Source organism: Aulonocara sp. 'chitande type north' Nkhata Bay, linkage group LG6 (genome assembly GCF_057382095.1).
Source record: "Aulonocara sp. 'chitande type north' Nkhata Bay isolate Kocher_YH1m ecotype deep benthic linkage group LG6, A_spYH_male_GT1.1, whole genome shotgun sequence".
NCBI classification, from domain to species: Eukaryota; Metazoa; Chordata; class Actinopteri; order Cichliformes; family Cichlidae; genus Aulonocara; species Aulonocara sp. 'chitande type north' Nkhata Bay.
Window position 1 is genome coordinate 43,249,229 of NC_141349.1, and position 13,183 is coordinate 43,262,411.

Genomic DNA, 13,183 nt, shown 5'->3' on the forward strand with positions numbered 1-13,183 from the left:
GACAGGGCTTTGGAAAGGCGTCATGGGCTAGTCTAAGTGCTGCCATTCTTACCAGCTCCCCTGGGCACACGGAAAGGTGTGGTGGGAAAATGGTGCCAAAACTTCTGGCGTTGACTCTCCGTCCAACAGAATTTTAGCAGCTGACAATAATTCAACATAACTAAGATGTGGCATCAGTATTTCCATGTAGACTTCAGCTTTATGACAGAAACTGCTGTAACTTTCTTAAACGGAGGATTAGTATTATCTGGGAACACAGCAGGACGTCATACTCTATGAGGTGCTGAGTCAAGACCAGAGAAAAAGAAGCAAAGCTGTCTAATCTCTTAAAATCAACTGTGACAAAATGTTCTTGAACCCTGGCAGTAAGCAAGGCCAAGATATTTGGGCAAATGGCTTCTCCGGCTGGTGGGGCTTGGGCGGCACACTAACCCAAAGAATCCTGTTTGCAGTTTAGAGTCAAGGTCCTGCTGGTACATCCATTAGTCTCGGATGATGAAACAGGGGGAAGAGGGGTGTTTTTCTCCATATACTCTCTGTCTGCCCACAGAGAGGAAGGCTAGTCGCTGCGATTCAGAATTCACTGTCAAAGATCTCAGAAGGTGACGAATTAATCTTCTGAACACTCTTTATCTTTATTCTGTACAATTTTCACATCATTTCTGAACTTGTTGGACATTAGACCTTAAAGAAATTAGAAAATGAAAGAAGAATGGGAGGGATTACACGAAGCAACGGTCATGTTTAAGACCCTATGCCAACATGTAGCTGGATTTGGGTAAAAAAAATGTGAATCCATCATTGAAATCAAGTCCATGATCTAGAACAGCCTGATGCAGAAACCTGGTATTTAGAAGACATAAAGTCAGCCCTGAAACCAACAGATCCAAGCATAATTTAACCAGAAACAATTAACCTGTGGAGTCATAAAAAGTCTGCCAAGCAGGGACTCGTTTTGTAGAGGTGCCTGGAGGAAAGCTGTTTGTTGGTCTACCATTACGGACCAGACTGAACTGTGGTCTCCTCAAAATGGACCATAATGACTGCTGTGTTCTCATTAGCCTCCTCCTGTGGTTTTAAATGAAACTCGTTGACTCTTTGTATCTGCTGGACTGACGGAGTCTGCTACAGACGTCCACAGCACCAGTGGACGGATCCTCAGTTCTTTAGCAATGCTTTGAACTGTTGTCACGGGCAACAATAAATGTCCAAACTCCAACTCTGCTGTGAAATGTCTCAGCGTCGTGATGAAATGTAATCAATTCCATGTTGTTTCCCTAGTTTCATATAAAATGCAGATAAACAGACTGCAGGGATGTTTGTCACTAGATCTGGCAAATCTAGGCAATCCTCGACCTCTCTCCAACCCCATGACGCAAGATCGACACATCTATGACTTACAAGTTGTGACATTCACAAGGTTTTTACGTCGGTTTACGCTGACGTTGAGGTCAAAGTCACTGAGATTCAAACTCGTTTGAGAATTTTAGTAGATACACTTTGGCATCAGTTTGAAGCTCCTGTGTCTCCTCGTTCTCGAGTTATCACATTGACAAACTTAGGTGCCCACACCACCCATGCTGGGAGACAGCATACCCCGTCAGCCTTTTGGTGGCAGCAGGTGGCTAAAACACTGCCACAGCGAGCATGTCAATATGCTCGCTGAGTAAAAACTACATTTTTGCATTACAAGGTCTTTTTGAGATAAGAAGATACCTGCTTAATCTCCATGGCAAAGTCCAGGAGAGTGGAACAGGATGCCAGAGGCACTTGAGTACACCATGACAGTGACTCTCTGGGACTGCTGTGGCAGGACGAGCTGGTGTTTCGATCATCCTCATCAAATTCCCTGAGATCCCTCCAGGCCACACATGCTTCATCATAACCAACAGGGACCAGGAGAGTGGGCCAGGGACCAGGAGAGTGGGTCAGGGACCAGGAGAGTGGGTCAGGGACCAGGAGAGTGGAACAGGGACCACTTTTTTTGATCAAGCACCAGCTATAACGCAGGTCTGTGACTAATTAAAAACACCAGCCTTCCCTCTCTGTCCCTTCACATCACTGCCTCCTCTTACTCCGACACATCATATAATTTAACTCGTCACATATGCAGATTTATTTTCTCCAGCTGGAACATTGCCTCTCCAGACACTGAATGGTTCCCATGTCCAGACCAGAGGGAGAGATCCCGGATGGTGGCCCAGACCGATTCTGGTTCGCCCCATCCCCCTGATGCTTCATAAATCTATTTTTACTAGATTAGCAGCTCCTACATTGTAAGATACTTGTTCAGTGATACACAAAGCGAGCTGCATGCACACCACCTCACAGAGCTCATGACTTAACCAGTTTCCAGTCTGATGACGGAGCTTGTCGACACTGCAGTGAAACAGCTGGGTCTTGACTTGTAAGGCCAATAGCTTCTCATAGAGGCAAAAATAAACGACATCCGGCTCCACGGTTGAACCCGTAATTATGTCAGGTCAAGCCTGCAGACACTTGAAAAACCCGACTGAACTCTTCTCTGCTGGAATAAATAAAAGCAAATGCATAACAACATGTGTGTCGAGTGTGCAGAGAAAAGAAAATGTGCATGTGAATGAAAAAGATCAGGTACACAAAAGGATTTCAACATTTCCTGGAGAGGATCAGAGGATAAAATACCACTCCACTCCACGCATTAAAAGAAAATAAGCTGTAACTAACAGCCCCAGTGTCAGTGTCTTTGCATTGAAGACAGAACATAGCACATCGGACCAGGAGGCTGCAGGAAAGCCTTGAAAAGCAGGAAGGGGGTTGTGGGATATTATTCGAGCTCTCAGATGTGTTTGCCTTGGCATAGTCTCCAAGTGATGTCACCATCATCATCATCACCGTTGCTCCACTTCCTTGGCTCAGCAGATGACGACAGCGCACACATCCAGCTCTGAGACGAGAGTTCCCGAGAGCTCAGAAGCCGCTCCTATCGCTCCGAGTTCTGCATCCACGCTGCTTTTAAACACGCCTGGTGAGCAGCTGCTGTCAGGCCTCATGCACAGAAACAGGATCACAGGGAGAAACTACTGTGCAACTTGAGCCAACATGAATATTCATGACATAAAACGTTCAGCGATGCGTGCGCCTAACACCAAACGGTGCCTGCGATCAAAGAACCTGAAGAAGTCATTTGGATGATGATGAAATGTTTCACCCACCTCTAAACTCTAAACCGTTCATTTACTCAAAAACTTTTAGAAAAAGTCATAAAAAGTTTGATCAGGTGAGATTTTCACCGCACGCCACCCACGTATGGACCAGCTGTACGACCTGGAAACATCGAGTCGCTGCAGGGGTTGTACAGTCAGCTGAGCCCGTGTCCCACCACACGCTCACCTTTTCCAGCATTACTTGCTTTCATGTATTTACATTATCTTTCAAGTTCAAAGGAATGTCATGTTTTCAAAAAGTAAAACTGTTTTCGTCCTACACGATATTTCATAACATCATAAACAAAGCTGCAGTTCTCTCGTCTTCCTCATCGAGACAGGACCAGCTTCCCATGCGACGCCTTCGCTCTCTCTAAACTTCCCATAAAAAATCGTCTCATTTATGCTGATGTGTTCAAACTGCAAACAAACAAAACGCCAAATAAACAAAGATGTGAAAAATGTTGAGCTGCAGCCTAAACGGACTCAATAGTGCACGTAATCACAGATGTGCGAGCTCCGGATATCTCGAAGAGTATGGACTCATGTGTAATCAGAGTACAGATAAGAGCTGAGAGACGCAGCGACGTGCTGTGTCTGTGCCAGAGTTTCTGCTGTGAGTTGTGCAAGCTGCTGGCTGTCAGTGGCTGTTAGCACGGAAAATCAGATCCAGCTCCGAGGTCGCTAAACAGAATTCCAACGGGGGAAAGGCAAGGTAGAGCGTGGAGCGTCTGCTGATGAAGCAAACTCTGTCGAGGTGGTGTGTGTGCACACATATGATTACTGGACATTCCTGTCCACAAACCCGACTTCTCAGAGCCAAACAGCACCTCCAGGTGGTGCCAAGCCCAGCCAGGAGACGCAGGAGGCAGCCGTGTGTACATGACGGGGTTTTAAAAGGAGGAAACATAATCAAGAGGACAGGAGACAGCATCCAGAGAGGCGCTGAGTGAGCGTGGTTTTGTGTGTTTATGCCACTGTACAAACAGGAAGAATCAAACTACATGTCAAGCAGTTCAAAGCGTGTGCAGAAAACGCACTTTTCCTTTGTTTTCAACACAACACCTGTGAGCTACGATGTTTGGTTGTAGATCTAAGTCAGCACTTGATGCTCGGCATGTAAACTGAGAGCAAAAAAACATCCACTCACCGCTTTCGCTCTTCTCGATCACGTCCACCGTCTCGCCGGCCTTCAGGCTGATCTCAGAGTTCTCCTGCCGCTCGTAGTTGGCCACGGCTACGTACTGCTCCAGCACCATGGGCTCCGAGCTGTCAATCCCTGAGGGGAAGAAACAGGCCGTCAGCCACCTGCCCGCCGTGGCACCCCGCGAACGCCCGCCGCAACCAACCGCGCTGCCGCCGCGCGCCCGGTACGTCTCCATCGGCCGAACCCCGCTCCCCGCCGCTGTGCGTCCCTGCCCAATCAGAATGCGACCACACGACTTGGCTGCATAGTCCCAAACGTCTGGCCATACAGCTGAGTCGACCCTTGGCCCGCAGCGAACGACCGAGGAGCATCGGAAGGAGTCAAAACACAAGCGAAGAAGCGAAGGGAGAAGTTTGTAGGCGCTCCATCTGACATCTACAGAGGATCCATGACCTGAGGCAAACTCCCAAATCCAAAAAGGAAAGAGAGAGAAAAAAGGGGGGAAAGAAAAAGGAGAAACAGCAGAGCTGCTAACGGTCTGAAGGGAAGACTGGGGAACGAATGAGTGGAGGAATGGTGAAGTTTCCCTGTGGAAAATCAACAGTGCGGTTGAGAGGAAAGGCCTCCCCTCCGCCGCCTCTGGGAGCCAGCCGTTGGACGGGGGAGTCTGAGGGGGGGGTGAGCACACCAATCATAGCAGTCGGCACTGCTGGCCTTAAATAGAAACATATGAGGCGACTAGAGAGAGAGAAACAGAGGAGGAGGCTGGGTCCATGTTTACGTGAAACAAAAGAAGAAAGAGTTGCAGTTGGGTTAACCCGCTCTGTTTTCTCCCTCCGCTCCAGTGTTTAACCTCTTAGACGCCAGCGCTTTGCTGAAGTCACATGCTGCCTATCAGAAACGCTTATTTGCCTGTTTGGCCACAGGGAGGTGACCCCATGCAGACTCAGATGAACTTGACTAGCAATTACTCCACATCCTGTTGTTCACAGAGACGCTTTAGCGAGAGTTTCAGGAACCGAACGTTAATGCAGGAAGTAAAAATAAACAGTTGCTGTGGGGCCAAAACGCTATAAAACACACACTTTCCAAACTGGTCCAATAACCGGACCCTTTGAGGTCATTACTGGTGATCGGGGGCGATCGTGGCTCAAGAGTTGGGAGTTCGCCTTGTAATCGGAAGGTTGCCGGTTCGAGCCCCGGCTCGGACAGTCTCGGTCGTTGTGTCCTTGGGCAAGACACTTCACCCGTTGCCTACTGGTGGTGGTCAGAGGGCCCGGTGGCGCCAGTGTCCGGCAGCCTCGCCTCTGTCAGTGCGCCCCAGGGTGGCTGTGGCTACAATATAGCTGCCATCACCAGTGTGTGAATGTGTGGATGACTGGATATGTAAAGCGCTTTGGGGTCCTTAGGGACTAGAAAAGCGCTATATAAATACAGGCCATAACTCCTACCCTGAACTCCAAAACCCTCGATTTCACTAGATTTTAGCGAACAAAATGAAAAATTCGTCCATTTCTGCCACATGTGTGATTTGTGGTTCAGCAGCTCCTCTGGGAGGAGATGAGACACGAGCCAGTCGAGAGACGTCATCGGGGTCTGTCCCGGGGTCTCTGGACACCGCTTCTACATCTCAAAGGTGACATCAATGTGGAACAGACTCAAACTCCTCTTCTTTATAATGACCACCAGGGGGCGATACCATTGATCTGCTGAGCCTATGGTCACGTATTTGGGATCATATTGAATAAAAAACTTAATTAATCCTGACATTGGCAAACAGCTTGTGATTGAAACCGGATGTGCTGAGTGCCCCCCCCCCATCACGTCTGGTTTTAAAACCCCACGATGACGATTCTGAAAAGACTCACGTTGAGTCTTCAAACCGAGACTTCAGAAACCAGTGGATGGTATCACACCAGCTAGATCCACCTATAATCCGTCTATAGCAGGAGTGGGACCTCCAGGCCTCGAGGGCCGGTGTCCTGCAGGTTTTAGATATCACCCTGAATCAAATGATTAGTTCCTTAGCAGGCCTCTGAAGAACTTCAGGACATGTTGAGGAGGTCATTTAGCGATTTAAATCAGCTGTGTTGGATCAAGGACACATCTAAACCTGCAGGACACCGGCCCTCGAGGCCTGGAGGTCCCCACCCCTGGTTTATGTGTCCTCCCAGGAGTCCAGGAGGCAGTCAGATGATGGAGTAGCGACGCTGCTCGCTGCCTGTCCTGAACAGCCGAACTCCTCACCCTATCTCTGGGGGAGAGTCTGGACACCCCACTGTTAAGGTTAACTGTCTTTAGTCCTGCAGTACACAGAATGCAGCTAGCATTGAAGCATCTTGGAAAATGTTAGGCATTTAGTGCTTTAGTACGCCTAAAACACAGTTAAGCATCTTCGCATGTGAAGCAGGACTGGCATCGAACACCTTGGAATGCTCATAAATTTACTTCACCACTGGGTGAGGGCGGGAATTCCACTTTAGCATCTCCTCCAGCAGGATTAATGTGTGAGTGAGTAAGCAGCGTACGTGGAGGACGCAGTCAAAGCCAGCCTGAAGTAATAAAGCAGCACAGATCCAGCTATTTGAAAGCTTTACGCTGCGGTAATGGCAACCACGCCTTGCTGAGCAATAAAGACCGCTTTCCTTCTTCTTCGATATTCCAGAACCGATTGCAAAACATTCCTTGTCTAAGTTAATAATGTTTGAGAAAGTTTTACAATTACTTTTTGTCCCAAAGCAGCACTTTGACAGTTTTAAGGAACAACTTTTGATATCTGAGCCTCGGATACGTGAAGCTACACGAAGCTACGCGCTTGTATACTGTCAGGAGAAATGCTCTCAGCTGGAACATCAGCTGTTCTTCTTTGGTCGCCCTCACTCATCATTCCTGCACTCCCACAGTTAACGGAGCTCAGCGGCAGCGATCAAAACAAATGTGAAAGATCAGACTTGACACCTTATTTCACACCAATGCACTTCATGCACCACATGCAGGCCTGAAGTCCACGTTCTGCAGCCAGCTGCTTTATGGCTCCAGCAGCTCTATCCACCCGGAGATGGATGAGAACGCTGCAGACAGAGAAGCTGAATTTAAGCGGATGGGTTGGGGGAAAGAGGGGGGAGCATGCAAAGCAGATGTTGAGAGAAAGCTGAAGTGCGAAAAGAAATAAACCGAAAACCTAAAAGGGATGCAGCTAGCATGTCGCGCGAGCACAGCAGCGCATGCATATCTACCTGAGGCCTCTTTCCTCGGGCTGTCTGTAAAGCCGTACATCCACACTGCAGACGAGGAGAAGGAAGGAAAGAAGCAGAGAGAGATTATTCAGTTTGACGGCATGCAGAAGCAAAACTATGTTGCAGCACGCCGCTCTCACACCCACTGAACACGAAATAAAACGTGGCACAGATAAGATCCTTTCACATTTAGCACCGGATCCAGGAATGACACACCAGCTCCACTTCTCGCTACACCCATCCCACCCCCGTTTCATCTTTCTCCATTTCTTCCATCGCTGTGTGAGGAATGTCTGAGGGGCGTGAGCCACTTCTAAAGACGCTCCCGTCTCCACACCGAAAACACCAGCAGCCCCAAACCAGGAAATTAAACGCAATGCATCAGAGGAGACGGGGAGGTGCGAGCATGACACAGCGACTACAGTGTGATGACTTAAAGCGTCGTCTCGAACCAGACCAAACTCAAAGAAGCACGTCAAAGTCATAGCAAGGATCAAAGCGTGGAGGCGCCTCCACAACACTAGAAATGACGCAGCTTATTTAACCCAACGGCAGAGGCCTAAATGCATCTACAGCACCTCATCTGAAGCGTCTCGTAGTTCTGGAAACAGCGACTGTGCGGCTGAGACGCAGCCCTAACCCGACCCCAGCGGATCGCTGGTGACCCGGCCGGTGGCAGTCTTCTGTTTCGGGGCCAAATCGGTGAAAATGTTTCATTTGAACACTAAAGAATAAACACGAGGATAAACTTATGTATGTGGAGCGTTGCAGTATAAATAAGCTGAATATCAAACAGGGTAAACGAGTCTGACGAAACAGTGTTTCTATCAAAGCTGTGGAAACGAGCATCAAACGAGCATTTCTGACAGGTTTACACTCCAATAAAACGGCAGACAGTGAGTGTGGAGCGCACTACAGGGAGTCGTTCAGGACACCAGCACACATACGAGAAGTGAATACTCCAACCACATCATCTGTTTTCTGCAGCACACAATGCTGACGGCAGCAGGCGGCTGAGCAGGTTCTCAGACTTCTGTAAGATGGGAAAAGCTTAAAGCCAGAAGTGTTAAATATCTAAACTGGAACAAAAACGAAGCCAAACAGAAAAAAGGTTTGTGCGCATGTGTTCTGAGCGAACAGCAGTTCAAAGATGATCAGAAGCAGGTCTTTATCAAATAAAGCACAGCAGAGTCCACATTCAAATTCAGCACTGAGGTAAACGGACGCTCTGATTCGCGGCTGTACTGGGCGCCGTCCCTGTCGTGAGGCCGCGGCTCTCCTCCGTGGACTCACGTGAGATAATAAAAGCTAAATCCCCTCTCGTCGTCCTCCTGAGCCTCGGGAGCTCCGGTGGATTGAAGTTAGCCCCACAGGGTGGGATACGGCTGGTCCCAGGTCAGCCAGGGTCAAACCCTACACACTGACAGTCTACCGTTATTATTCCCCACCCGCCGCTCTCAGAGCCGCTCGCAACATCTGAATGATATTAGCTCTGCTCTCCACCCTAACCCTCTCCCCCTTCAAACAAACACGCACACGGACACTTAATTCTTTTCAGGCTTGGAAGATGATGCCACACACCAGCCGACCCGGCAGCGTTTCCTCTGTAATTTTCCTGCATTTCTGACCCCAAACGTCTACATTACCCAGCAATTAAGCGTCAGAAGTGACGTCTCTGAGGTACTTTTCTCTGTGTTTGGACTGGAGGGGCCTATCAGCTGTGTCCAGTTTTTCTGTCAACAAGTTGATGATAAGTACAAAAGTTGATTTTGCTGACAGTACAGCACATCCTGACAAATCAGTCCATCAACAAGATGAACGCGTTGCCTGAGGACTGTAAGGACTACGACATCCAGCATGAGTGCATATCTGTACGACTTTTCTGAAGCACAACAGGAAGCAAGAACGCTTTGATTTGAAATCTCAATATGATGCATTTAAATTCCCCCAAAATCAGCGTCTGATTTGCTGCTGATGTTTGTAGTGTCCATGAAACTATCAGAGAGATTTTCAACCAATTTATAAGAAAATGGACTGAAAACATGATCTGCCACAAGAGTAAAAACAGGAAATAATCTTATAATGAATGGTGAAGTTCATCTGGACGTAGTGTTTTCGCTGCTGTGCTGTGATCGCCGTCGTGTAGCTGACAGACAGACGGCTTCACATCTGTGTCATACTTTGGTAAACAGAAGTGTTCAGCATCTACTGAGCGACTGCTCGGTGCCCAAACCATCATCCCTCCACCACCGTGCCACTGACAGCTGGTGTGAGGAGTTTCTCTGACCTTGGACCTGAATGCTTCAGACCAGCAAACTACCAAAACCGCCGCGATCGTCACGCTTCTTCACCATCAGTCAACCAAACACGTCTGAGTAGCAGCACCTGCTGAAAGCTGCACGTGGCGTCAACACCGACGCTAGCTCTGAGAGTCTGCACAGTGGTACCTTGTGCTAAGTGCTAATGTCAGTTAGCCATTGATGTGACAATGCTAGCAGCTACAATGGTTGGCATGCGCACCGCTGCAGTTTAGCATGCTAACGTTTGCATTTCAACATCAGAAGAAAGCACAAGGAAAGCTACAGCTACATTCCCACACAGCACAACTGAATACAAGAATGTGTAAGCGATTAATGTCTCAGTCAGTCATTATCTAATCAGGAGGTCCAAGCTTTGGGGTCAGACACAGAGCATGAACCTAACTGCACACAGCTGGGACCCACTGGTGCTGAACTGGTGCTGAACTGGTGCTGAACAGAGTGGGGAGCAGGCTGAGCCTGTCGGGGGGAGACGGAGCCAAAGACACTTATAATAGAATATTTAATTTGGGTGGAGTACGCGAGCATTTTCTCTGCACTTTTAAATATTTATCAGATAAGCAAAGTCCATTAATCCCCATTAAAAATGTCAAAGTGAAGCTCCAGCCTTACCTCTGAAAGGTCATTACACAGCCAGCCAACACTGCGCTACCACAGAAGGATACACCATCACCCCGTCACCAAGACAAAAGGGACCAGTAACAAATCACAGAAACCAGCATCGATTCAGCGCTCGTGAAAAAGCACAGCGGCCGACGGGGACACTAACAATGTCAAACCGCGGGCAAAACCTAACTCGCATTGATGCCACGTTTAGCGAGGAGAGACGCCGAGTCTGACTGCGACGCAAACATCAGAGACAAACGACATTTGTGTGCAAACAACACGAGGAGGAGACGCGTGAAGGTCAAACTCCAGTGAAACCCCCCCGATCTCAGCGAGGAGCTCAAATCACATCTGCCCACAAAGGACGCCGTCGCTTCAGTCCAACCTCTCCCCAATCCAGCCCGGCTCGCCTCCATCTCAAACATCACCTCCTCCAATTTTAAATGAGCGCTCCTCTGGGACGAACTCGCGCCGCTCCGTATTACTGCAAAGCCTCGTGGATGCAGCTCGAGAAGACAATGATCATTTTCAGCTGAAGTCGACCCAGCACTGTGCTGACATCATGCTTCAAACAGGTGCTCAGAGTGACGTTAGAGGAGGAGTCAACAAAAACAAGAGTTTTATCGTTACAAAGTGGCAGCTGATGGAGCATGAAAGTGTGTGTGTGTGTGTGTGTGTGTGTGTGTGTGTGTGTGTGTGTGTGTGTGTGTGCGCGCTGACAGAGGAGCTCCTGATGTGCAAACAGCAGCCTGAGGTGGACAGCTTACATGCAAACTGCTCAACACTGACTGTAAAACTGCTAAATGACTTTGTACAGCTTGTAACACACACACACACACACACACACACACACACGTCTGAAATCTTATCTGTTGCGCCACGTAAACAAACACGCTCCTGCCGCACAGCTGCGCCTCCCTCCTCCGCCCGCTCCTCTCACACGGAGGAGTACGAGCCGCGCTCCCCTCAAACTGACGATGTTTAACTCACACGTGTCCGCCTGACGTCCGAGAGACCTGCAAACGACCGCGTCAGCGACAAACGCTGACTGTTCATCACGTCTATGGCGTCTGGCCTTCATCGTGGGGGATTACGTGCGCTAAACAAGCGACACAACTTCCATCTCATCTGTTGTGAATTTGTGTAGTTACACAATCAGTTTACGTCTGTTGTGAGAAACATCTTGTGTTTTTGCGAAAAGTGTTTTGATTCGGGGGAAGTGACGGATGCACCGCCACCAACGGTTCGTTTCAAATTAACAGGACGGCTGTTGGCAGATGCAACCAACATCATCTCTGCGCACAGCAAACAAAGGAAGGCCAAACACAATAATGTGGCAACAGACTAAACCTGCCTATGATTTCACAATGTGAAGGCCAGAGAATAATAACCAGCACTCAGACTGGTTTCCTGTAAGCCTCACGACGCACAAACCCTCCATCACAGATGAGCATCTGCAGCTGTCACCAGTGATCAGCTGTTCTCTTTCCATTATGTTCTTTCATCTTATAAACGATTAAACAACAATGATAAGAAACCAATTTTTACTTTTGCCAACACAAAGCTGTGCTTTATGTCTCGTTTGTGGAATAAATGAAGGACTAGTTCTTCATTTTTATGTCCTGTGTTGTTGGAAGAGGAAAACTGAAAGCATCAGCAGATCGTCCGTGTCGTCTGCGCAGCACAGCGACAGCCAGGGTCTCCTAATCAGGCTAATTAGTGCAGACGACAGAAAACAGGAGTTACTGCAGACGCCTGGTGTTGGTGGAGAACTGTCAGGTCAGAGATTTGTTCAATATGACATTTAGTGAGCCGAACAGCCCTGCAGGAGTCAGACATGAAAAACCAGGGAAGAAAAAACTGAGCTGAACACGTCTGAGCCGGAGTTTGATTAATGACTTGATTAATAATAATAATAAAATAAGCAACCGTTCAAAAAGTAAAGTGTTAAATTAGCCAAAGGTATCGACTAATACTATAGGCATGAATATATTGTTAGCTAATAATCAACAAAATGTGTTAAGCTGAAGGTATAGCTAGCTGTTAAACTGTTAGCCAGCAGTCGGGAGTACAATGCTAACAGTAAGCTAACATTAGCAGTGTCCCAATTCCTAGGCCGCATCCTCCTGTGGCCCCGGCCTCCGCAGTCTACGTGGGCCGTGAAACTGGACGGTCTAGCCTTCTTGTCCCTCTACTCAGGAACAAATGAAACACTGAAAAAAGCCAAACAATAACATTTTTAAATTATCTAAGTGACTCATATATTACGCTAAACCTGAGTAGGGAAAGAGCGCGGGGCGGGGGGGGGGGGGCTGTTATCGTCGGCTCGAGTGACCCTTGACCTCCCGGTCAGCTATCGAGCGGGTGGGTAACAGGCGTCTCCGAAAACATTGGACCAATCTTGCAAGTATGTGATGTCTTGACAAACAGAAGTTTGCACAGCCACAGTCTCGCCTGAAAATATCTTAAAAGTTTATTTTGTGACCCAGAAAGATTAATAAGAGTAATATTTAAACTGAGTAGCTGCCATTGTTGGAAACTGGAGTTGGCTGGGCCACGCTATGAATTCTGGGATATGGTGGGCCACGAAGGACACACCCGACCCATCCTTCAAATCTTCGTCGCGTCGTAATCGGCCTCAGGAGGACGCAGCCTACGTTTTGGCACAGAGCTGTTGATGGACGCTAAAAC

The 13,183-nt window shown here is 48.2% G+C and overlaps 1 protein-coding gene across 5 annotated transcripts in view; it reads right to left on the reverse strand.

The window, feature by feature from the left end:
• Positions 1–13,183, reverse strand: part of sh3pxd2aa (SH3 and PX domains 2Aa) — a 99,529-nt gene that overhangs the window by 30,582 nt on the left and 55,764 nt on the right. For 2 of the 5 annotated variants that reach the window (XM_086297088.1, XM_086297089.1), the window contains exons 7-8: positions 7,569–7,613; positions 4,336–4,464 (exon numbers count right to left, since the gene is read on the reverse strand). In XM_086297088.1, the coding sequence (XP_086153214.1) occupies positions 4,336–4,464; positions 7,569–7,613 (174 nt within the window). Of the gene's footprint in view, positions 1–4,335; positions 4,465–4,534; positions 6,240–7,568; positions 7,614–13,183 lie in introns of those variants that run through there. The other 3 variants (XM_086297090.1, XM_086297091.1, XM_086297092.1) reach the window with 2 other exon arrangements.